The sequence below is a fragment of the Ammospiza nelsoni genome, chromosome 2 (assembly GCF_027579445.1).
Source record: "Ammospiza nelsoni isolate bAmmNel1 chromosome 2, bAmmNel1.pri, whole genome shotgun sequence".
Lineage (NCBI taxonomy): Eukaryota > Metazoa > Chordata > Aves > Passeriformes > Passerellidae > Ammospiza > Ammospiza nelsoni.
The window spans coordinates 38,844,340-38,869,059 of NC_080634.1; the positions used below are offsets into that span (position 1 = coordinate 38,844,340).

Consider the following 24,720-nt stretch of genomic DNA (forward strand, 5'->3'; position numbering starts at 1 on the left):
TGGAATTGTGTCTAGAAGTTTCAATTGCTTTGAACTCATGATTTCTTCAACAGCACATTTTATTCAACAACTTATTCCTACAATGATCATGCTAGGCCAATTGCCTCTCCAAGTTTACTTTAAGCAGAAGGGCGTACTGTCACACACTCAAGCACCCTGTGTTTCAGTAGATATTTGATGACATGAAGAAATAAACCCCATTCATTTGATGACATTCAAAGAAATAAACCTTCCCTTCTCTACACTCTGCATCTACATCTACAAATAAAACTTCAGAGATGTTAATGGAACAGATTTTCACAGAATGATAGAATAGCTTGAGTTGGAAGGAACTTTTAAAGGTCACTTGGTCCAATCCCCAACCCACGCAGACATATGTCGTAACTTCTGGAAGATGCTTTACCTTGCAACAGAGCTCAGTTTGTTTGTGCCTGATACAGACCTCACCATCAGCTTCATGGCACATAAACACTGGTCTGATGTTTGTGAAAAGAAGAAAAACTAGGAAATTTTGTAAGCAAAGAGAAAGAGGTAATTAGGGAGACGCCGTTCCTTCCCTCTCCTTTGGAGTCAAAAAGGAAGGCAGAAAGGAAAATGCAAGGGATGAGCAACTTTCCTTCATATTCTTGTCTCAGCAAACAGGTAAGAGAGGGCAGAAAAAAACTGTTTTCTTGATTTCTCACTAGACACTGAATGGAAAAGGAATAATCTTGAAAGTGAAAAACTTTGTTCAAGTTGGCTATAGCACACACAAATCTCCAAGCTACAGCCTGGTCTTTATTTAAACACACACCAGAGGACAACGTCTTGTCCCAGAGTTGGCCCACTGTGCTCAAGCAAGCTTAGGAAAGGCAGTAATCAAGAACTGCTCTTTCTGGTTGTGCTTCAGGACAAGGAAGGGTATTTTCCATTTACTTACCCAGAAACATGCAGCATCAGCAGCATATAGAAGACAAAGAAAAGGTTGTGTGTATACCAGAAGATGTCATAGTTTGAAACCCTGAAAAGAATAAACCATGGTTCAATGCTGTTTCAACTCAGATGGAATCACTGCTAATTAAAAGCAGACCTGTGCACACAGGACATCATTATACACTGCACAGTTATGCAAAATAGTCAAACCCCAGAATGTTTTCCCACAGGCACACTGTATTTGCACACAATTAAGTGTTGAGAAGAACAAGTGACGGGCACAGAAGTAACAAGCTGAGAAGGAGAGGTAAGGGTGTAGAAGTACAGAGCCAGATGGAGAACTCTTCTGAAACTGGGAGACTTGACTGCTTTCACAGGTCCTAGTTAGTCCCCACGAGATCCTTACAGCTGCAGTCTCAAAACTCAACCTCCTTACTGTGAGCGTCACCTTACATTCTCCCAGCACAATACAGTTTAACGTGTCACTGAGGCTGCAGCACACAAACAGGTAGCATGGACAGCAGCAGAAGGGCCAGTGGGAAGGGTAAAAACCTTGTGAGGGTATGGAGTGGTAGGAAGAAGGTACAGGAAGAATAGGACCTAGAGCAAGGAAACAACAAGAGCACAGTAAAAGAATTTTCAGGGCAGGAAGCCACATACATTACTGCTCCAGGACTGATGGTCTTGGGAGGAACAAGAAGAACATTGTGAGATCAGGAGAGGTGAAGGTGACTTCCTTTTATCAGTAATTTGTTAGACAATATAAAAAGAACCCAGACCAAAGCAAATACCCATCCAGAACTGTTTTCTGTTAAGCTTGTTCGGGTGGTTTTTTGAGTAAAATAGTTACCAATAAACAACAATCAAATGGCTAAGAAAATACACTACTTCACAGCACACAAACACACCTCTCATACTACACAGCATGGTAGGAGAGTTCCTTCTAAAACCAAAGAACCTACCCCCATTCATAAACTGAAACAATTATTAAATAAAAATATCTTTTGCTCTGAGAACATGGTTTAAGAAGCTATTCCTCTGACACAGCTAACTTCTTTTTTTTTCCAGAGCTTTTTCCCTCCTATGGTCTTCTACTCAACCAGCTAACTGCTCTTCCTTCAATACTACTGAAACATATACTGCATTTGGTTCTGTTGTTACAGGACTTATTTGTTTTCTTTCTCAAGAGAGGAAAAATAACCTTGACAGTCCAAGAGCTACCAAAATAAAATCCAAGCCAGCAAAATAACAAGGAAGGAAGCAAAGGACGAGAAAAAGGAGGCAAAGGAAGGAATACAGCAAGGGGCTCTGAAATCCCCCCTCCACCCTACCATTCTTCCCCTAGTCAGCTCAATGTTAACACTTTTTTCCTCCTTGAAGCTGCTCAAGCCTTTTCTAACTCCCTACATCCTGGGAGGCATTTTCATGCAGTCACTCATCAATATATATGAGGAGTTGTGGGAGTAATCATCAGTAAGAGGAAAAAAAGAAGAATGGTGTGCAGAGTGGAAGCACAAATGGAAAGCACAAAGAGGGTAAAACAGACTTTCTATCTCAAAACAGGTCATAGAATCCTAGAACGGGACCTTAAAGATGGTCTAGGTTAAACCCCCATACCATAAGAAGGGTCAAGGACAGGTCTTGGAGCTTTGGTTTAATTTGGTTCCATGCTATAATACCAAAAGCTGCACACTGAATGTTTTATTGGCTCTTTAGCACCTTTTTCAGAATGTATCAATTTTTCAAAATTTCAGTGATGAAAAGTCAATCCCTGGACTGCTTCTGACATGTTGCTTTCAACAGCTAATTATTGCTATTGATTAAAATTACTGTACACTTCTTTCCTGAATGTGTCTAAATGTCAGCTTCCAGCTCGCTCAGCATTTTATTTTTCTTTCAGCACTCCTACAGATATCTCTAGTATAAAATCCTGCTTCCTCACATGTATCAAGTTGCCCTAAATGTGAGCAGACCCTCTGAACTTCACCTCCTTAAATTATACAAGTATGTAAATCCTTGAACCTCTTACCATGAAGCGTGTTTTCCAACACTGTAATAATTATGTATTTCTTACTTGTATCCTTAAACTACAGATACATACATTAGTATTCTAATATAGTCAATAATCTTCCTATTGATACACATGAATTTTCACAGCTCTTCAGAATATTTACTTTTTTTACCTTCCTAGGGCTTAAAATAGACATTCACAGAATAGATGCATTTCTTAGGAATGCAAAGTCCTGAAAATTTGAGGTAAATTGAATATTTAATTTTGGTTAACCTACTTTAGAATTTTGCAGATGAAGAGCAGAAAGAGTTAGTTTACTGAGAAATGTACTAGGAATTTATCATGCTTTAAAGGGACACACTAAAAGCAGCACAGTTCTAGAAAAATATTTTTAATCCTGTTAGAGACAGTTTTGAAAAGGAAGATATATGCAGTAGTTTTGAAGATGAAATTGAAGACTAGAATATTTGGTTACAAAAACAGATGGCACTGCAGCACCTTATTTTTTAATGTTATTTTAAATACCTAACTTCCAAATAGTGAATATCGTTAATTTTAAAGTTGTCAGGAATGTAAACATTTATTGAGAGGATTTATTATGTTTTCTGATAACTTCATAATCCTACTGAAAACAACTACTGAACAAAAAATGTTGGTCTAATTCTCAGGTAAAACGTTGCAAAAAATTTAGAAAATTTTTCAACTAATAATCACTTTCAAATATAATCACTTTATCCTCTTAAAATATTAGCAGCTAATTCAGTCCTTCTAATACTTATTTTGACAGTTTACTGAAAAGGCAGGAAAATAGAGGCATAGTCATACACAGAACAATTTCAGGAAGAACATACAAAGGAAAAAATCACTAAGCAGGCCAGTGTGCAAGAGCAGATTAGGGCTGAAATCCAAGACTATAACAGCCTCTGAAATACTTTTTAAAAAGCTCAGTTTCTGATAGACAGTGAACATTTACAATTAGCTTTCCTAAAACGGTACTGTGTGCTCAGCCATCATAAGAATATTTACAACTACATATATTTTTCTAAGTTTCCCAATCACTAATACATGATGTTTTTCTAATTTAATTTGGGCTTGAAGAAGACAGCCAGGACTTTGTTCTGGCTCAATGTTGCAGAATAAAGTAATAGTTTTATTTTTCCATGTTCCAAAAACTGTCTTTCTTTTGCAGGACAGCCATCTGTGTGGACCATGTAATGTGCAGCAGTCTAATCCTGCACTTCAGTAGCCTGCAGTGCCTCACAAAAGTCTCAGCCCTGGAAGAAGCCTTGTCTACTGAAAATGCACAAGTATTTGCTGAACTACTTTCTCAAATCACAGGATAACAGTGCCAGGTAACACAGCTACTCAGGAAAGACAGATTAGTTCAACAAAGTTCATAAGCACATATTTAACATCAGTGGAGCACCATTAACGTTTGAAGATACATAATTAATACATCCTTCCATGTTTGCTGAACTGAGGTGATGCACTTACATAGGGAATTCAACCTCTGTAAAAACTAAGGGGTTATTTTTACATGTTCAATTGCAGAATCCAAGTCTCAAATTGACTACAACATTGGGCTAGGCCCCCCAGGTATCAGTCACTCACAGGTACTATCATATGTGCTCATTTACATTGGTACAGAACGCCAACCCACCAGAGGACCAGACCACTAGAAAACCCAGCAGCTGCTCCGAGCCAATACTGCATTGCTGCTTGGTATATTAGAATTCACATTAAAAAGAATATACCTGACAACCAGAAGCAGAGCTCTTAAAAGCAATGCTCAACTTCAGTAGCATAGTTTTATGTCAGTTTATTTCATTGCTGATAGTTTGGGATTTTGGGGTTTTATTTTGGTTTGGCTTTTTTGTTTTTATTTTTTTGTTACAATTTGTTGTTACAATTAATTGGTGAAAATAATGAAGATAACAATAACATCTTATTTCTCTTCCACTGGACTTAATTTATGCACTGCACAGAACTTCCCATTTGCTGAGTTCACTGCCTCCCCTACAACCAGGAATAAAAGAACTATTTAAATTTTTAAAGGTCCACATTTTTAGCTCTGCACACTCATTAAATAGTACTTTTTCAGAAGGCAATTCAATCAGGTCTTGTAATTGTTTTCACACAAAGTTCCTTGCGCTAATTTTACTGCAAGTTAGGGGAAAAAATGGACAAGAAAACTGGTATTCTTAACACTCTAGTCAGTAGGAGAATATGATTACAGAAATGGGATTTTTTAGCATAACAATCATATTACATCTTACCTGATGGCATATGTGGACGCTGTACACATTAGGAATAATACTAACACCATAATGACTCCAGTCAGACCTGGAACTAAAAGGGACATAACTTATATTTGAACTGTGAAGAGGAATACTTGTCTACTATGACCTTTTAAGAAAGTGGAATTAGACGTACAAATCATGATTCATTTAAACTCTTGAATAACTTACCTCTTGAGCACAACTCTTGTCAAACCAGACAGGAAAGAAGAGTTCTTGTCTAATTTCACACCTTCCCAAAGAAAAATACCCCTTTTCCTTGCCTTTCACCATGCATCAAAATTTCCTATTTGTCTTTGCTCCTGTCATCTTTTGCTGGTGACATCTGTGTCTAAGCAGGTAACTAAGAACAAACACTGTTTACGTGCAAGACTGACTGTACAAGCTTCTGTCTCTTTTTTATTCCAAACACCACACTCTGTTGATCATGACAATTAAAAACCTGTTCAGGGACAGAATTTCAAGCAAATCAATTTCTATGCAAGCTGTCACTACAATTTTTTGCCAGGCCATTTCATTCTGGAATGGGGAAGAGCCTGAAATTACTCTCCATGGCATTGTATCACACTTGAAATTGTTGCCCATAGAGCAAGGCCTGTGAGAGTGATCAGCAGCCAGCACTTGGGAAAGAAAGGTTAAAAATATTAATGATTTGACTCATCTGCTCAAGTGAAGACTTCTATCAGAACTAGTTTATCCTCAGGTCTTTTTTAAGTCAAAGGAGAGAATCTCAAATCTTACCTTTTTATAAACTTCTCAATACTCATTCACTGAAAAGTCTGATACCCAAAATCTGACACACCACAACTCACTCCTCAGTTTTTACAGACCTACATTCAATGGAAGCTTTGTCATGGACTGCATAAAAAAGACTTGATTTCCCTCCTTCATGGAAAGACTGCAGTTAAAAGCAGCTGCAATAAAAAATATGCATTCTGTCCACTGCCTCCTTCCTAATTTCTTTTTTCTCAATCTGATTTGATGTGTAGCATGCAATAAATCTCAACTCTGAACTAATACCTCCAATGCAATTGCAGTACACCACCTGATTTAGCTTCCTACACTGTCACACAAGCCAGAGGTCACCTTTTATGTCCAGTTTTTCAATTATCTTCTCCATCAGTCTGAAATCACTCAGTCTTGCCCCAGTTTATCAGTTCATTTTTAGTGTTTCATTTCTGCCCTGTCCCTGACTCTCCTTTCCTCTACTAAGTATAATCTTTAATACTTGTTCCTCCCACAGTCTGCCTCACACCCTTATACAAGGAGGTTGTTTCCTGGGCTAATCTGAAAAGCCATCATCACTCTATAAATCCTTCTGATTCCTTATTCCTTCTGTTTGCGGTTCTGAACTGTCTGGGAAGAAACCAAGGTTTTTTTGCTTATTTGCACAGCTCCCAGTGCAGCAAATTCTTGAGCACTCCTCCAGCACAAATAGTACATGTTCATTGCCAGTCATTAGGACAGGGTGTGAACAGAGTAATTTTAAATTTAGGATAACTCTGATCTCAGTTTCTGTCAGTTCATATTCTCCCTTCTTCTTCTCTCAACTGATCTAAACCTTTCCTAGGGTTTTTGGGAAACACTGGCACACCAGCTACTAATTCCAGCACACCTATTGGGATTGACAAACCTAGAAAAACTGCTGTCTGATCATAGATTTGATTTGACTGTGCCCTAAATGCTACCAAGTCAGGATTTTGTGTTTGATCCAAATAAGGGAGAAAGTGCAACGGCATCAGGAAGGAACTTTATCTGCTTATGAAGCGCTACAGCTCAGCCTGCCCCTCCACACCCAAACATTGCTCACTTCTAAATTCCTGCACCAAAAATGTCTTCATCTATTTATTCTGTATGAGTGCTGAAGCCTGATTCCCATGTAACAGTTTAGATTGCTCAGAAACCCAACCAGGCCTTAAATAAACCAGCTGAAGCATAAAAGACTGGTTTTCTATTATGTTTCTTTATCTAGAAATTGGATCATTCAGGAATTTGGTTTCAATATAAGGGAGAATCTCTGTTTGAAACTAATGGATTTCTGCTGACTCATCTGTACAACAACAGATTTGAAAATGCTGCTCATCCTACTACTGGGCTTATGTAACTCCTGCCTCCTGACTAGTGGAGAAGCAAATCCAGGTTATACTAACACAAATCACACAACCCCATGCAGCTGAGATACAACAAATGGAGCATGCCAATACAGTATCAGAAGAAGTTTTGTCTGCAGAGCAACAAAGTTTTCTCACTCAGTTTTGCAGGACTTACTAGTTGCAAAAAGTAGTTTCCTCGGGTCCTGAAAAACAGACAAGTAAAACCAAATAATATCAACATATGGTATTTTATATCTATAATACGAATAATTTTACAATAATAAGTAGCCCATGAAGCTCACACATTTTAAGACATATGCAGTCCCTAAATCTGGAAGCAGGAATGGATTTGGTAACAGTTTAAATTGACTGCAATTCAACAAAAACTAAACCTTTAGTCTTTGCATTCCCCCAGCAAAGATAATTCAGATCTATAATCTGGATTCAGATAATTTTACAGACAATTGTTTTTAGAACTTTGGGAGAACAGAGTGAAGCAGAAGAGGCAAATGTTTTGAATTTAAATGTAAGACAAGAGGCAAGCATTTTATTGCCAGCTACATCACCAAGACATTTGCAGTGGACCCTAGTGAAGCAAGACTGAACACAAAGGATCTGACAGATGTTCCTGTGTCCTTCACCACATGTGAAAGGAAGAGGGAATATTTCAACATCAGGGAAACTGCCTCACTTCCCCTGATAAAAGCAGTGAAGACAAAACCTCTACTTCAAGAGGTTTTGTCTTCACTGCTTGGAAGACTTTTATTTAAACTTGCAGATAGATGTAGTGAGGGGAGATGAGAAGTTTTCATACAGCACAGGAAAAATGAAGTGACCCTTTTTCTGACCTGGTCTGCATCCAGATGTGTATACCAAGGTAGAGAGGACAAGAGCAGCATCTAGACTGTCCACCACGGTTTAAAAAGGGATATAAGTGGGGTTCAAATACAAAGATGCAAGAGATACTAAAGTACCTAGAATTCAGGAGTTTTGATCCTAGAGTTCCTAAAAAACTTGCTGTCATCTCCATTTTCTATTGCAAAATTCCTAGGGCTGCTTAGTAGAGGCTTAGAACCCTGGCATCTTCTTGCCTGAGGTAAGCTCCTGCTGATGTTTCTGATGAAGGGAAGGCTATCAGACCACTCCTAACACAAGCAGACACACAGTCAACCCAGAAGCTCAGCACAATAGTTGGTGTTGGCATGTCTATCTGCCATTGAATAGCCGGGTGATTAGATCATTCACCCAGGGAATGGAAGACCTTGGTTGCTGGTCCTTAGGAGCCTGGACTGAGTCAAGCTCTGTTTTTCCAGGAAATGATGCAGCTGGGATAGGGTCATTCTAAGTATTTCCTAATGAAACTGGATAAAAAGAAATGCAGACCAGGGACTAGAATGAACACAAACAAGAGAGAACTTGACTGTAGCCCAAGAAGAAAGGGTGCTGGACTCTGGTCTTGCTTCTAAAATCAGCAAATATCTCTCCATTGCCAAATACACAAGCATATACAATATACCTGACCAAGGGACTACAAATCTGATATTCCTGCAAGACATCTGCACCTCAGTCAGACAAGGCACACAAAATCAAGTATTTCGCAAGCAGAAATCAGTTCATGTAGATAACTAACTCCATGCTTAGCATATATACTCATACATGCATTCACTGCAGCTGAAAAATGCAAAATCAATTTCAAATCTCACTGTATTCTAAACAATGGAAATACAGAACAAATTAGCCCAAAAAGCAGCAGAAATGTCTTAACCAGGCCCACCCAAGGAACAGAGAGAAGCAAAAGAGCAGCAAGAGAACAAGGTGCAAGGTGAAAAGTTTAGATGATTGCATTCTCCATCTAATAATCAAACAAGACAGAACCTTGCTGGCTTTAATACATGCTTTGTCCAGACAAAGAAATAAAATCCACAGGAATCTACACAAGGGTTGACTTTTCAGTGCATGAAACAGGAGCACTGTACAGATCACACAATGGCATTATATATGCAAATATTCACATATTTAAATGATATTCTTAAAACCAAAATATGAAAGGAGAGCTGGCTCACCTCACCACGATAGTTTGCCGCATTTAGGGTCACAAATTCTTCATTGTAATTCTCAGAGAAGTTAAGAGCATTCACCAGATGAGCAGCAACATGTAAGACTAAAAAAACAAAAAAACTGAGTAAATCTGTAAACAAGTGCTGGATGCTCCCTGTGGCCACCCAGATGCCAAGATATAATCACATCACCTGCATGAGATATACCAGGGACTCAGAAATTCTTAATTATTCTTCAAGAGTAAATCAGCTTATAAATATTAATGACAGAAGGCAGTACATATTTTAGGGTTTTTTTTTTAATACTACAGTGATGATTTCTGTACTGCAATGCTTCAGCTGAGAGACAACATTCAAAGGTGTCCAGCCAAGAATATTTCCTCTTCACCAAAGAGAAAACAGGGTAGCTGCCTCCACTGCTCCCTCCTCTGCAGGTAAGTCTGTAGTACCCTGATTTTTTCACTCAAATTCCTTAGGTACAATGAGGGTTCACTTGCAAGGGCAGATTTTGACCTGGCCTCACATACCTACCTTCTAAGAAACTGGCATTTTAAGGAAAGGCTTGACATTAGAATGTACGCCTATGTGTTTAAAGCAAAAAATGAACCAAAACCCACACACATTTGAGAAAGCATTTACAATTTAAGATGAGCAAGCACAGAGCAAGACTACCCCCAAATGTACTGCAGCAGAAAAACCACAAAGTGCTGCATCAACATGCTTCCAAAAGATGCTGATCCTCAGCACAGTGAGATCTCACCTGAAAAGATGCATATAGTAACACCACATGTCACATGGAAAGTTTTGCTTTTATCTAGCAGCCTTCTGGTTTTCTTGCTGGCAACCTAGAAGGAGAAGAATTCAAGTACTCTCTTCCAAAACAAAGAAAATAAAAAAATACTAACAGCAACTGTGGTGACATAATAGCAACTTCATTAGTTTTAACACCTTTGCAAGCTTAGTACCTAAATTTAAAAACTACTGGATTATGCCAAAGAGACAGTTTTGAGGACTTAATGAGGAAATCATACAGATATCAAGAGTACATAATGTACCTCCTGGCCTTAATATTTAGGAATTCTAGCATTACTTGTGAAAGCATCACTGACTCTTTTATAAGCAAGATCAAAAGGAATGGTCTATTTGCATACATATGTGTATCTACAGGCATCAAATCTTATAGATATTGTCACATGATTAACAGAAGTCACAGGTTTAATTTGCAACCATCTAGCAAACACAAATGTTCCTCAAAAGCATTATTTGTACTTCTGTAAAAGCAACTGGTGAATCACAAAGAAGTTAAACATTGTCTCTCCCATGAACAAATGTATCAGGTTGGGTATTTTTATAGAACATCCAGTAGGACACTTGTGGTCATGCAGAGACAAAGTTGGGTTTACTCCATTGAATTCTATCAGGAAGCACTTGAGAGGACACATATATCTCTAATATAAGAGTTTGGAAAGACAGAGGAGAATTTATCTGGCTACAGCTCCACAGTAACTCCCCATCCTTCAAATATGCACTGAAGAAACCACCCTCTAGACAGGTGAAATCAAACCAGACAAAGCCTGTCTTCAAAGGAGTCATGATGTCTGGTCCTTGCACCAAGCAAGCACATAGCGTAGAACAAACAGGAATGTAACAGATTCTTTTTCTATTGTTTTTATACCAGAGCCCAAGGCCCTCTTCTCAAGCACTGCATTCCAAGGACAGCACTCACCTTCTGGGACCCCCGCAGGAAGGCCAAGAGAACACGGCACATGGGGAGCAGGACCAGGCAGCAGTTGAGATTGAGGACAGACGCTGAAGCTCTGCTAATACACAATCCTAGCTGAACAAACATTGTAAGAGTTAGATTATGGGCAGAAAGGAATGGTATGTGCATCAGTCTTGTCTCTCTTTTACTCTGCTGTGAAACCAAATGGTTCCCATGCTCCCTGACTCATCAAAATAGTGAGGTTTCATGATGTGCTGGAGAAACCACTGCACACACAGCATGCTATCCTGTCCTCACAGGGAAGGAAACAGCTCTCATCTTTGCATCAAGAAGTTATTAAAAATTAACTTTGTCAACAATAAATTACAATTTTCTACTGGAAGATCCAATATTCTCATCAATGCTCAAAGTCACATGGAACAAAACATTTGAGACAACAGTAAGCGTCCACTGAGAAATGACCTGAAAGCTTCAACAGACACAACTAAACAAAAAGAGTGATAAATACTATGATGACAGTAGACAGCCACTTGAGTGTAATGATTTTTCTGTTAAGCCACAAAAAAAGATGTAAAAAAATATTGATTCAGTCAAACTGAAATGGTCATAATGCTTCAAGGACTGCTGTAGAATTGCCACAAAACTCCTCATGCATTCACATTATGCAATGCCATATTTGCACATTAAGAAAGTAGGTTTTCTTCAGTTTAACTGCTCAATAGCTGGGAACTGTAATGAAATCTAATTGCACTAATGCTTTCACTGATATATTTGGAACTTACATAATTAGAACAAAAACACTTGTCAAATAAATGAACAAAGCACACATTCATGTCATAAACCTGTATTTTTAATCTTATTATATTATCTCATTCATTTATGATTTTAAAAAGTTAGCAAAATGCCATTGTTCTCCTAGTTACTAGGTTGAATTACCATTTTACTAGCTTATATAAAAGATGCTTTTAGACTGTCAACAGATTTCTGGAAGGATATTTCTTATACTGTTCTCAAAACCCCAAGTATTCCAACTCCTGAATAAATTAGTAAAAAAATATTATAATATTAAAGATAACTCAAATGCTGCAGGAGCATGTGAATGAAGTGAACAGGTTAAAATTATCTAACAAAAATTACTTAAGGTTTACTACCTTTTTCAAAATTAAACTACGTAAAACAATAAGCATGTTTTACTTTCTCCGACAAAAAAAAAATAATCTGTGTAACATCTATTATATTCTTATCTTTGTTATCAAGAAGAAACAAAATTTACAGACTTATGTTTGTGTCACAGAAATGGATGAATATATATACTAGCAAAAAAAACCAGAATAACTGCATTTCAGAATATCTTGCAAGATCTGAAGCACAACAGCATCAAAGGGTTTCTAAACACCAGTACCATAAAGCATTACAACTTCCTGCTCTCCCAGTTAGCAACATCCATGTACCTCACCTGCTCTGCAGCACACCTGGGCACAGCACCAGGAAGCAAACAGAAGGTAAAGATGTTCAATCTACCTGAAGAACAAAGCTCTGCACCTAAATCCTTTTTCTCTTCCAGCTACTTTACATTATTAGACCTGAGTGCTAGGGACCTCCTCACCAGACCCTACCAGCTCTCAGAGAACAGAGCAGTCACAAGGGGACCCTCTCTCAAAAAAGCTGCCCATGAGAAGTAGGAGAAATTACCCCACAAAATGTGCTCTACCTTGCTCTCTACCACGTAAATGTGGGATTTCCAGAAAAAAAAATCCCAGAAACAGATCATCTCCAACCTACTGAATGATAAGAAATAAGACTAAAATGAGCCATGTCACTTAGTTCTTTCCCACTCTCCAGATGTCCTCCACTATTTCTTCCAATGTACTTAGTCCTCTTTTTACTTACGTAAAACCTTCAATTTTATCTGTTGCTTCACTCTCTGATCACTTGCACAATGAGACTTTTTTTTCCTGCTACTCCTTCCTCATAAGCCATGTTCTTCAGACCTTAGGCCATCCTCTCCTCGCCACTCTAGACTCCCAACTGGAAATAACCCTTGAACAGACTGGACTCAATGAAAAGAAAAATGTCTCCATAATGCACTGTTTGCATATACAACACTGTCTCTATTTTATTTAAATCCTCTAAAGTGAAGCTAAAAATGAGCTATACACCTCATTGAAGCAATAACTTCAGAAACATGGTCATTAAAACATATAGGAATTTTTATTGGGGCTTACTGATGTGCTACAGTAGTGGAGTGATTAAATGGGCATGACTTGAAAAACTCAAGAATTATGTTAGAAATAATGTAATGCAAACTTCAGAAGCAAACTGAATCATTTTTGTAGCTGTTGATTAATACACAAAATATGAAAAAGTTGCAATACCATTAATGAGCAGTTTGAAAATTTTAATAACTTCTGTTGTATGGCCTACATGATACATCACTACTTTCCCAAGAATTTATGTTGTCTTTGAGTTTAAATATAAACCAGGCATGACATCCATTATCCAAGACTTTCTTTACCAAGCACAACAATTTTTCTAACAAAGCTTTAACAAAATAATAGTTTGGTCTCGAAGAGAATCAATCCTACACTGAATAGTGTTAAATAAATGAAATAACTCCTGTCAGAGTTCAAGAAGCATTTGGACAACACTCTCAGCAGAGTCTGGGATTATAAGTAAAATGCCAAACAATTTAACAAGTATCAATCACAAATGATGTGCAGAAAAGGCTATCCTACTAACCCTCCTTTGTTTTTCTCCAGTATTTAATAAAGAGCAAATATTCATTCATAATGCATTCACTATGGAAGAATGTCCTTACATTCATTATAATTCAATGCTATCAACACCTGTACATACAAGAAAAAAAAAAAGAAAATAAGAAAAGAGAGACCAGCAAGCAACTACTTACAGCATTTTCAAAGAAGTATGATTCAAATATTAAAATATTGTTACCAATGGTTCATCTAAGGTTTTATTCTGAAGAAAAAAAGTTCAGCAATATTTCCTGCAACAAGCCCATGACTGATTTGCAAACAATGGGAAATACATTTAGAAATTCTTAAAATCAAAATTCAGGCAAGAAGAAAAAGAGTTTAAGTTCGCTCTTGATATCTAGCCAAAAGCTAAAAATATTACCATGAAACTAATTCTTTCCAAATGGTTTCCAAGAGATCTCTTTCTTAACTTCCTTTGCATTGCCTGGGAGGCATAGTAACAAATTAACACAGTACATTGTTGGATTTTTAAACAATAGTAGAATAAACGATGATTTTTGCTCCAAGGCAACTCACTGGGTCTAGAAGGGAATATATACCCTTATTAAGTAGTTAAGAAACGAGAAAAATATAATCCTATTTTCTTCCTGAAGTTTTAACTGTCTTAAAAAAAAATGTTATTGCATGTTACTAGCATGTGAAATTTCTGCAGGACCAAAAAGAAAAAAAAAAAAAACCACACACAAAATCTCTGGTATACTGATATCTGATTTCATGGAGGGGCAAAGAATCATAAAGAAACTAAAGGATTACTCCAATTTACAGACTAAATCTGTGGCAAAAATAGTAGGGAACCAGACCATCCACAAACTCAAATCCAAAAAACTAGGTTAGATTTTTCCTCCAGACAAGCACAAAGGAATTGCCACCTTCTCCAAAGCAGCATAAAAGAGCTCCAGAATGTAAATTCTCTAGTTATCCCTGTCTGATGTACAGTCCACAGAAATCCAGATAGACTCCTGGCTGTGCTCATACAACATACAAAATAGGACAGAAAAGTGAAGAGTCAGTTCTCATTGTATCTTGCTGCCAGCAAGACTGAAAATGAGAAAATTAGCTTCCTCTGCTAGGAAAAGGAGCTTTCTCTGTTAGGCAAATGATTTCAGTATTAGATTGAGGGCTGAAGTACCTTACTGTGTACCCCAGAATTCCCCAAAGTTCATAATTTATAAATACAGAGATTTATGTTACCTGCAACTGCCATGAACAGAAATCTGATATTTTATACACAGTTGTAAAATTAAGATTTCAACAATATTGTCCTATCTCACCTTTTAACTCAATCTTTTATCAAAAAAAAGTTAGAATAATGCAAACTCTTCCACAGCTGAGAGTGATGCGATTCTGTTTCTCAAGACTTCACCACCTACAAGCAACCACCCTGAACAGGTCATGGTGCAATAGAGACACCACACTTGATGCTGTCTCTTAGAGCCTTTCTTTGAAATTTTTCAATCTTCTTTGGTTCAGGGCACCCTGAAAGGTTCTGGCAAGACTCACAAGCCACATGCTGCTCTGTAGACACAGGTGACAGACCACCTCCCCAGATCAGTACTAGCGCAGATAAAGTTGGTAATTTTCCTAGGTGGAACAAACTGTGCTGCACAACACGACTCCTTTCGACCCAGCTTCCTTTTCTTCACAGACTACTCCTTCTCTTGAGTAACAGAGCACTGATAACCTAACATGAAGGACAGAACTGAACTGTATGTTCAGCAATTATTCCCCTTAGGCCTGTCAAATCTGGCCGGAGATCTAGCAATAAAAACATGAAACAGCAGAAAAGAAGGGAAATGTGAGTGTAGGGGAAACCTACTAGAACATGTGAAAACGTCTACGAAAGTTTGACCTAGTTTTGCTCCTGAAGAACATTTCAAAGAAGGACTCTGTAAATCCCAATCTCATGTACTGCAACTCTTTAAAAATTATTTTAAGTGGTGGAATATTTTTAATATGTATGGGGTACCTTCCCTGCACTGCTGTGAATCAGTCTTCTCCCTGTTCACTTGTAACTCATCACACAGGCATTCTTTGAAGGTTTTCCATCTCTTCTTGTCTACAAGTTTAGGTCATGTTTTTATAAGCAGTGCCTTTGTGTAGGATGTACTCCTTCTTCTGCTTAAATCAGTCATTCAAACTGAAGAAAATAAGTAACTTAATCTTGAGTGCAGTAAGAGCTTCCAACTTCTCTGATAATCTCCAAGCAAAGGATCAAGATACACAACTCTCCCCAATGCTAAAATGTGGGGGGTAAGCAGATTCCAGTGTGGCTGCACAATGACCAATGAAAGTGGAATTTGGTCTCAATTAGTGAAATCTCTGTCATTATGATAAACCAGCAAGGAGAGACATAAAAGTTACTGGAACATATTCCAAGCAGTGAGTAAAGGTGACTAATGTTATGCACAATACTGCACAATAAAAAGGCAGCAACTGTACAGATAAAAAAACGAGGCAGCACTTTTCAGCCCCATTTTCAGTTATTCAGTCTTTTCCCAAAGAGATCCTTCCGACAATGCATTTTCTTCACTTTGGTCTGAAACCCAGAAGCTTATCTCTTGCATTAACATTTGACTGCATTACAGCTAATTGAGCAGGGACAAGAGAGGGAATGGGGAAAGAGAGACCCTTCATGCCATGACAAAACGAGCTCAAAGCTCTTTCTGCTCACAGGGAACTCAAGCAACAGGAAACAAGCATTTCATTCAATACTGTTAAAGCAAGACTTAAGTTCTATAAGGCCAGTACCAAATTTATGGCTGTTTTTTTTTGACCAGGTACAATCAAACTTGTTAGACAAAAATACAGCCCAGCTAGCTTGAAGAGAGAAATCCTGAAGTCTGTGAAGAAGTCGGTCTTGACAATTTCACTGACTGAGTGGACCAAAATCTCCAAGAACAAAGATTTTGGAGTCAAGTAATTTAAGACTCTCCCCCTTCTGTAACTCATGCCTACTACACATTATAGCACCTATCATGAACACAAAGATAGAATATTCCCTTCCTCTCCGCCAAACTCTTTTATAAGAAATTCATGTCTGCGGGGGATTTGTACACGGGCTTCTCTTCCTTAAGCAATGTAAGACCACAAGTCAACACCTATGAAATCATTAAAAAATTAGGTTCTTTATCTGAAATTTATCTGAAAATCGGTGTTTTCAAACCAGTGTGAATGAATGCATTCATACAGTAAGACTATGACCTGCAGGGTTACAAGCAATTCAGTATTCAAAGGGATGCTTCATCAAAGCAAAAAGTACTAGAAAGGGATTTACATCCACTAGGCTCTGGTGAACTTTCACTGCAAGTATTATGTAACCACAGAATTATTCTGGTTGGAAGGGACCTCAGGATGTCTCTGCTCAAACCCCCTGTTCTAAGCATGTTCAACACCAAACTCAGCTTAAATTTCCTCAGGGGTTTTTGCCCAATTAGGTTTTGAAAACTCCCAGGGATAGAGACTGCACAGTGAAGAGTTCATGATTTCATCAACAGAAGTCAAACTGAGCAAAGCAGAGATGTTTGACACAAAATAACACTAAGTTTCCTGGTACATAAAGATTGATCAACTTCCTCCTACCATGTTACTGCCTTCTACTTATCTGTTCTCTTGGCACTTGCAGGACACCACCATGCTCTTGGTGCCTTTTCACAGGTGTAGAATTAAGGATCAGGAAGATTGTTATTGAAAGACTGAGTGAGAGTAAAGTACTAAAAAATTTGAAATCCTGTCCTAAAGTATCTTGCTCAACATCACAGAAAAGGCAATTGGAAAAGAATAAACCTGAGCCTTATTCTTCAGTAGACAGCTGAAGGGAAGTAAATCACTTCAGGGACCACTGAACAAAAGACCAACACCATTCTTTCTCTTTCTTCACCTCAGAGATGGCATAAAAACATGGCACAGTTGAATATACTCAGAATATTCAGTCCAAGATCTCATTTCATATCACACTCTGATTTCCTCCAGTAACTCTTCTTGTTCTCCATTACTTGGTAAACAACAAAATTACCTGCAGTAAATTTTTCCATGCTGCAAGTGCAGAAGTTCTTAAGGCGATTATAGCATATTGTAGCATACTAAGAAAGAAAGAAAGCCAACTCCTTAGGAAACCTCACTGAAAAAAACAGAAACTTTTTTAAATCAAAAAGTGCCACTCCTTTTGGGCAACTTTGTTAGCTCTCTGGAAAAAGGAACCAGTTGTCATGGAAGTATCCATTAAAGAGTTGAATCTGTTCACACAAAAAATATCAACTGTTGAATTAAAAACGAAGAATTTAATTTAAATCTCAAAATCTTCAGACACCAAGAAATGGCACAAAGGCTCTGCAAACCACTTACACAGGCATAGAACAGAGAGGATACTGGTTATACAGATGGGCCATGGGTCAGTGACTATATAAACCAATAGAGAAAAAGAAGAGGGGTAAAAATCCCTGTGCAGCTGTAGTATTGCTTGTGCCATCTCCTGAAGAAACCAAATTGGGTTCAGTTTTCCCAGCCCTTGCAAAACAATCTCTATGATTAATACACATACACAGATATAATGAAGAGAAGGGAAAAAGCTTAATTAAAAGAATTACTCGGTTGGAAGAGACCTTAAAGATCATCAAGTCCAACACAAATTTTAGAGTCGAAACCCTAACTTTGAAGATATTTAGATGAGCTGTAAAAAGTGAATTGCAAGTACATTTTACAGTCTTTAGTATTTTCAGAATGTTAAAATTAGTTTTATAACTTTGATCAAAAGTATCTTTTAGGCTTAGCTCTTCATTTTTAACCTTAATTTAGAAGTCCCTAAATTCTGTACTACTTTTTCCCACAGTGGCAGACACAATTATACAAACTTAAAAGGGTGACCTCCTAATCCTCATCTCCTGACCAATCTGTTGCCTGAGTCACCTCACAGGTTCTGAACACACATGAGGTTATTTTGCAAGTGTCTTCCACTTTAAAGTATAAGAAAACAAAAAAAAATCCCAACCAGATGATGAGCTGGTATGAGGCATATGAATAATCTGAATTGAGAGAAACTTGCTGATTGATACCAGCTGAAAACCCAGTCCAACACGTTACCCAAAAACATTTGCTTTACAACAACCCATTTGCTCCACCAGGAACAAACACAGTTTTCAAATGGATACACTGGGATGCAAAGCCACTAGAAATCAAGGTAAAATTAAACACATTTTCATGCTTTTTCTGTCAAGAAGGTCACCACCACGAAGGATTTAATTATTGTCATTCCCTTCTTTTTTGCACTATCTTTGCTAAGATTCACTCTTGAACACATCTGAATCAACCATAAGAAGGAAAAAAAAAGGAGAAAAACATATAAACTCAACTTATTTCCAAGCAAGATCACAAAACTTTATGGTACTGACTAGTTATGACAATATCAGCCACGTGAAACTATATACCCTGTATTTACCAAAAATAAACCCCAGAGGCTCTACAGCAGATTAGGATGTGTATCATCTATGTTTAATCCCATGTCAACTTTGTGTTGAAATGCATTCCTGAGTATGACATAGTGTTACAAAGCATCATGTTATTCAGACACTTTTTCCCGGATTGTCAAATTCTGAGCAACCCATGGGCATTTTCCAGAAAGATGTTAACCCTTACTTTATGCCTTTTTAGACATAAGGTTTTTTTTGAAATTACTACAATGGGTAATTTCCCAAGGCAGGCTGGTCTGCAAAGTATCTTTTTGTATTCATCTGCTTTTTTCTGTTCATCTGCCCTTGCTAAACCAAAACATCTGAATCTTCATTAAACCACCCAGAATCAAAGCACTTACTATTAGAAAACAAAAGTGAAGTTACATGCATTACAGTGAATTCACACAGAACAGAGGATCCATGAGAATGACAAAGGCTGAAAAGAACTAAGACTTATTGAAAGAAGTCCCTCAGCAACCATGTATATTACAATAACTGGATTGGAAAGAATTTGCCAACAAGAGTCCATAGCTTGCTAAATGCGCTGATGACGAAAAGTGGAGCTCCAGTCATTTGTTGAGCATGTCTGTGTTCCTGTGAGCTTGTCTGCTGCTGGGAACACCGGGAGGGTAGAGAAGAGGGAAAAGAATAGCAGTCCCACACTTGACTGGCTCTTTTTCTTCTTAACAGCGTTCGCTTTCTACTCCTAAAAGACTGTCAGAAGTATCCCAGTAAACTCTTACCTGATCTTTCCCCACTTTGAAAAGTTAACAGGTAGATTGTGTCATTTTTGATTAGCAAATTCATTCTGCCCCTTATCCCATCCTCGAACATCCCAATTTCCAGGGCAAAAAGTAATGTCCAGGTCACTCACCCCTAACATCTGATGCAAATAATAATACTGTAGCCCTTGATTATAAAGCAGGAAGGTTTTCCCGAAGAGCCATACATTGAGGGAGAGCCAGAAAAACTGAAATGAAACAGAAACAAGAGATTGTAAGTGAAAGTTACGAGTGCAAACTTCCCAGTGTTCATTTCATTTCATTCATAAAACTCATAGGTAGGTCTGTAGCTTCATAAACATACGTAAATGGAATGGAAAAGCAAACTTCATGCACATATTATGCTTTAAAGCATTAAAAGGAAGTGCCCCTATGTGGGAAACTTTCACTTTCATTGAACTTCACAAAACTTTTTTCTGTCTCACGACAACCGAGAGCTGGCAAAGCACTCCCATACAAGACGCTATCCCAAATCTTTAGCTGGACGTTGCATTTAAGAGACTCAAAGAATAAAAAAACAACAACAAAGAGACAAAGGAAGGTAAAGAACATGACCTCCAAGAAGCTGCACCTTCTCCCCCAAACTTTCCCAAACAGAGCCTAACAAAGAGCAAGCACACGCACAGCGTGTGCCAGCCGGGCAGGGCACGGAGGCGGGCACTGTCCCGGGCCATGGCACCCTCCTGCACCCATCCCGGCCAGCCGCGCACCGGGACGCGCTCGGAGCACATCCCGCCCACCCGTCCGAGCCGGGGCACCCGCACGGCGTCCTGTCCCGCACGCTGGGAGCCCTGTCCCGCACGCCGGGACGCGGTGCCCCTCACGGCAGGACGCGGTGCCCAGGCTTCCCGACTCTCGGGGCAGCCCCCGCCGCCTGCCAGCACCCACCGGCCCCTCCTGAGCCTCCCCCGCGGGTCAGCCCCTCTGAGGGGAGCCGCCGGGGCCGCCCCTACCAGGAAGAGGTGCTTGCTCCCCTCGTTGGCCAGCCAGCTCCTCCAGGACAGCGCCATGGTGCGGGACGCCCGCGGGGCAGGACGGAGGGTGGGGGGCGCCGGGCGAGCCCTCCTTTTCAGCCGGGCCGAGCCGCCCTCCCCTCTCCCCACCCCTCACCCCCCGCCCTGGCTTCCGGCCGCCGGGGCGTAGCGCTCCGGCCCCGCCGCGCCGCCGGCCGGGCCCCGGCTCCGTGCCGCCGGCGCTGCCCCTTTGTCCGCGGCCCAGCGCCCCGGGAGCCGCAGCGCAGCCGCCCGGCACGGAGCGGGGTCTCCGGAGGGCAGCCTGCCCTGCCCTGCCCGGCACGGAGCGGGGTCTCCGGAGGGCAGCCTGCCCTGCCCTGCCCTGCTCCGCCGCGCTGCGGGGCCGTGCGGCCCCTTCCTCGCGTCCCCCACCTTGGGAAGAGCGTTTCCCCGCAGAGAATCCCGTCCGTGGGGATCCCACTTGCCCGACCCCCCATCCCCGGCCGGGATGAAATGTGATCCAGAAAGCAGGAGGGAGCGGGGGAGCAGCCGTGCATGCAACTGCTCTGCAGTTCGCGTGAAACAAAGAGGCTGTCCAAGAAACTACTGTTCGGGCAGCACGTGAGGCCCTGGAAAGCCGGGAAGGGACAGGATGTGTTATTGATTTGAAGTCTGATCCTGCTCCATCAGGTGTCCCTGGAGGACACTGGAAGAAGCTGCCTCCTGTGTGCCGGCACAGCGGTGTGCAGTCAAACAGCAGCCAAGAAAAAGGGGCTGTGGGCAATTCCACATCCAGTGTCCAGAGTATGGGTTGCTGTGCTTTGCCGGCAGTCTGCTTTTACTGGTGGCCTTCGTGTTTAGTTTGGGTTTGGGGAGGGTGGGGTTTGAAGCAAAGTTGCATTGGATACTGATTTTTATATTAAGAAAAATCTTTTGAAAACAATGCTTGTTGCTAGCAGCTTTCCAACAGGACAGCCTTGTGAGACAGCGGAACAGTTCCACCAGGTGTTGTGGTGCACAGGTTGCTCCTTGAGATAGCAGTGGCAGCTGACAGCAGAGTAAGGATGGTGTTCTGGGAGACGCCAAGTCCGAGGAGTGGTGCTGAATAGTCTTGTCTTGTCCAGTCCAGTTTGACTGGCTGGCTGTCTTATTATCTGGCAAGTTGCCATTTTTTGAGTTCCTTATGTGCCACACACCGAGGATCCAGAAGAATGGAAGAGGGCAAAGTGCCATCTTTCTGCAGTTTGTATCAAGGTGGAGGGCATGTCTGACCCCTGTGTGGTCCTGGGAATAAAGAGTACAAGTCAGGCGCCTTTGAAACTCAGTTGAGAGTGTTTTTGCTGCAGCAGGAGCTCTGTCTCAACAAGTGGCAGGATTTCTGTGGCTGTATGAAGTTTTAGGTGAAGTTCTGAAGTAGTAGGATTACATCCATTTTATATCATCTAATGACACTAAAAGGAGAACTAGTGAAAGGAAAAAATACATATTTTGAATTTAAGACTCAACAGAACCATTGTTTGATGCCAAAGCAGCCCTAACAGCAGAAGAAATAGTACAGTTTATTTATCTTTTTTGCTATTTCCATTCACTTTTTTGCTTCTGTTGTAATGCTAAGGAAAATGGAAACTGCTTACAGAGAAGCAGATGATGACTCTTCTCTGGACAAGCATGTCAAAGATGGGATGGCACAAAATAAAACTTGAAGGATATGTCAGGCCTAACAACATGGGGCTTTGGCTGAAACAGAAGCCGAGGAGACAAAAACAAAACCAAAATAATTGTCCCTGCTATATTTGCACATTAGAAATGGCTCTGAAAAATCAGCTTATGCAGGATCTGACTGCCCACTCACTTGAAGCTGATGACTCATGAGGCAGCACTTCACTGCCTACTTACAAAGTGCCATAAGGCATGTGGAGCACATGACTCATGTTCATCCACATTGGATCCTACATCATATCTAGGTACAGGGCAAGGAATGTGTTTTTGTAGAAAACACCCCTATTTTCCTTCTCCCTGGAAACAGCCAAGGGCTTTGAATCATTAGCCCAAAAAGAGTCTGTCAAAGACCAGTGCCACACTAATACATGTACGTTCTTCCTCCACAGAAAAGGCTCAGTTAATTTTCAATTTTAAGCCATTCCAGATGTATATGAGTGTGTATTTTAAACTTAAGAGCACTCAGAAATGACCACAGACACTAGTTATAATCCAAACAATTAGAAAAGTTATAGTATGACTCAAACCATTTGAGCTCATCTCTGTTTTGTGGGCATTCATCCTCTGATTATAATGGTCTCTGTGCTTTGTCCAAGTAACTGGACAGAGCAGTGCCAAGGTAGACAGCCCTCTGTGCTGGGTTTGTGTGGCCAGGTGTTGCTAGGGAGGAGGCCTACAGGGGTGTCTTCTGTGAGAAGCTGCTGGAAGCTTCCTTTATGTTCCAAGAGGCTACAAGACAGATGTGCCACTGGCCAAGGATAGGCCAGTCAGAAATGGATGTAACGACTCTGTGATAACATATTGAGGAAGAAGAAAAAAAATGTTATTGTGCAGATGTAACTGGGGCCAGAGAAGAGCAGGGTGAGAATGTGTGAGTGGAGCAGCCCTGCAGCCCCCGAGGTCAGTGCAGAAGGAGGGCAGGAGGTGCTCCAGGTGCCAGAGCTGGGATTCCCCTGCAGGCCATGGTGCAGGTCATGGTGAGGCATCTGTACCCCTGCAGCCCATGGAGGAGACCCATGCTGGAGCAGGTAAATGCCAGAGAGGAGGCTGTGAACCCATAGAAGACCTGTGATGGAGCAGGCTCCTGGCAGGGAGAGAGGCATACCCATGGAGAGAGATGCCCGTTCTGGAGCAGGTTTCCTGGTAGGGCTGGTGACTTCATGGACGGCCCGTACTGGAGCAGCCTGTCCTTTGAAGGAGTGCACGGCAAGAAAGAGCGACCCACATTGTAGCAGTTTGTGGAGTTCTGCTCATGGAATGGTTGCTTCTCATTGGAAAAGTTCATGGAGAACTGTCTGCCATGGGAGGGACCCCATGCTGGAGCAGGTGAAGGACTCCTCTCCCTGAACAGGGACATAATGACCTTAACCTCCTTTCCCCATCTCCCTGCACCGCTGGAGATAAAACTGGGAAGGAGGGAGGGATGAGGGAAGATATTTTTTAAAACTTGTTTTGCTTTTCATTATCCTATTCCGATTTTGTTAGTAATAAATTCATTTAATCACCCCTATTCCAGCCTGTTTTACCTATGGCAGTATTTGGTGAGTGATCTCTCCCAGTTGTTATCTCTACCCATAAACCTTTGTTTTATTTTCTCTGCCCTGTCCAGCTACAGAGAGGAATGATAGAGAGGCTTTGATGGGTGCCTGGGATCCAGCCAAGGACAACCCACTGCACCATCCCAGAGACTGAACATACAGGGTCTCTGATAATATTTCTTCTACTGCATCAGCAAAGTCATCTTCCAGGCCTACTTCCCATCAACATCCTCTACACTCAAATCTACTCTCCTAAAGTGTATTTGAGTACTTTATAACAAACACTTCGCTGAATGTTGTAGTCAGTGTTACAGACATGGCTTGTAAGTTTTCTTGTGCTGGAATTCTGCTTGTGTAACTGAGAGTCAAATCACCTAAGCTCCTAGGTGTCTCCATCTGTCAGCATGTCATGACCAT

General features: G+C 40.4%; 1 protein-coding gene across 2 annotated transcripts in view; it reads right to left on the reverse strand.

Annotated features, from left to right (window-relative positions):
* Window positions 1-21,103, reverse strand: part of NOX4 (NADPH oxidase 4) — a 110,135-nt gene extending 89,032 nt beyond the window's left edge. Inside the window, exons 1-8 of one of the 2 annotated variants that reach the window (XM_059467151.1) lie at window positions 21,047-21,103; window positions 20,186-20,281; window positions 11,097-11,207; window positions 10,131-10,215; window positions 9,377-9,474; window positions 7,489-7,516; window positions 5,200-5,272; window positions 920-1,000 (exon numbers count right to left, since the gene is read on the reverse strand). In XM_059467151.1, the coding sequence (XP_059323134.1) occupies window positions 920-1,000; window positions 5,200-5,272; window positions 7,489-7,516; window positions 9,377-9,474; window positions 10,131-10,215; window positions 11,097-11,207; window positions 20,186-20,281; window positions 21,047-21,103 (629 nt within the window). Of the gene's footprint in view, window positions 1-919; window positions 1,001-5,199; window positions 5,273-7,488; window positions 7,517-9,376; window positions 9,475-10,130; window positions 10,216-11,096; window positions 11,208-20,185; window positions 20,283-21,046 lie in introns of those variants that run through there. The other variant, XM_059467152.1, reaches the window with a different exon arrangement.
* Between the last annotated feature and the right edge of the window lie 3,617 nt (window positions 21,104-24,720).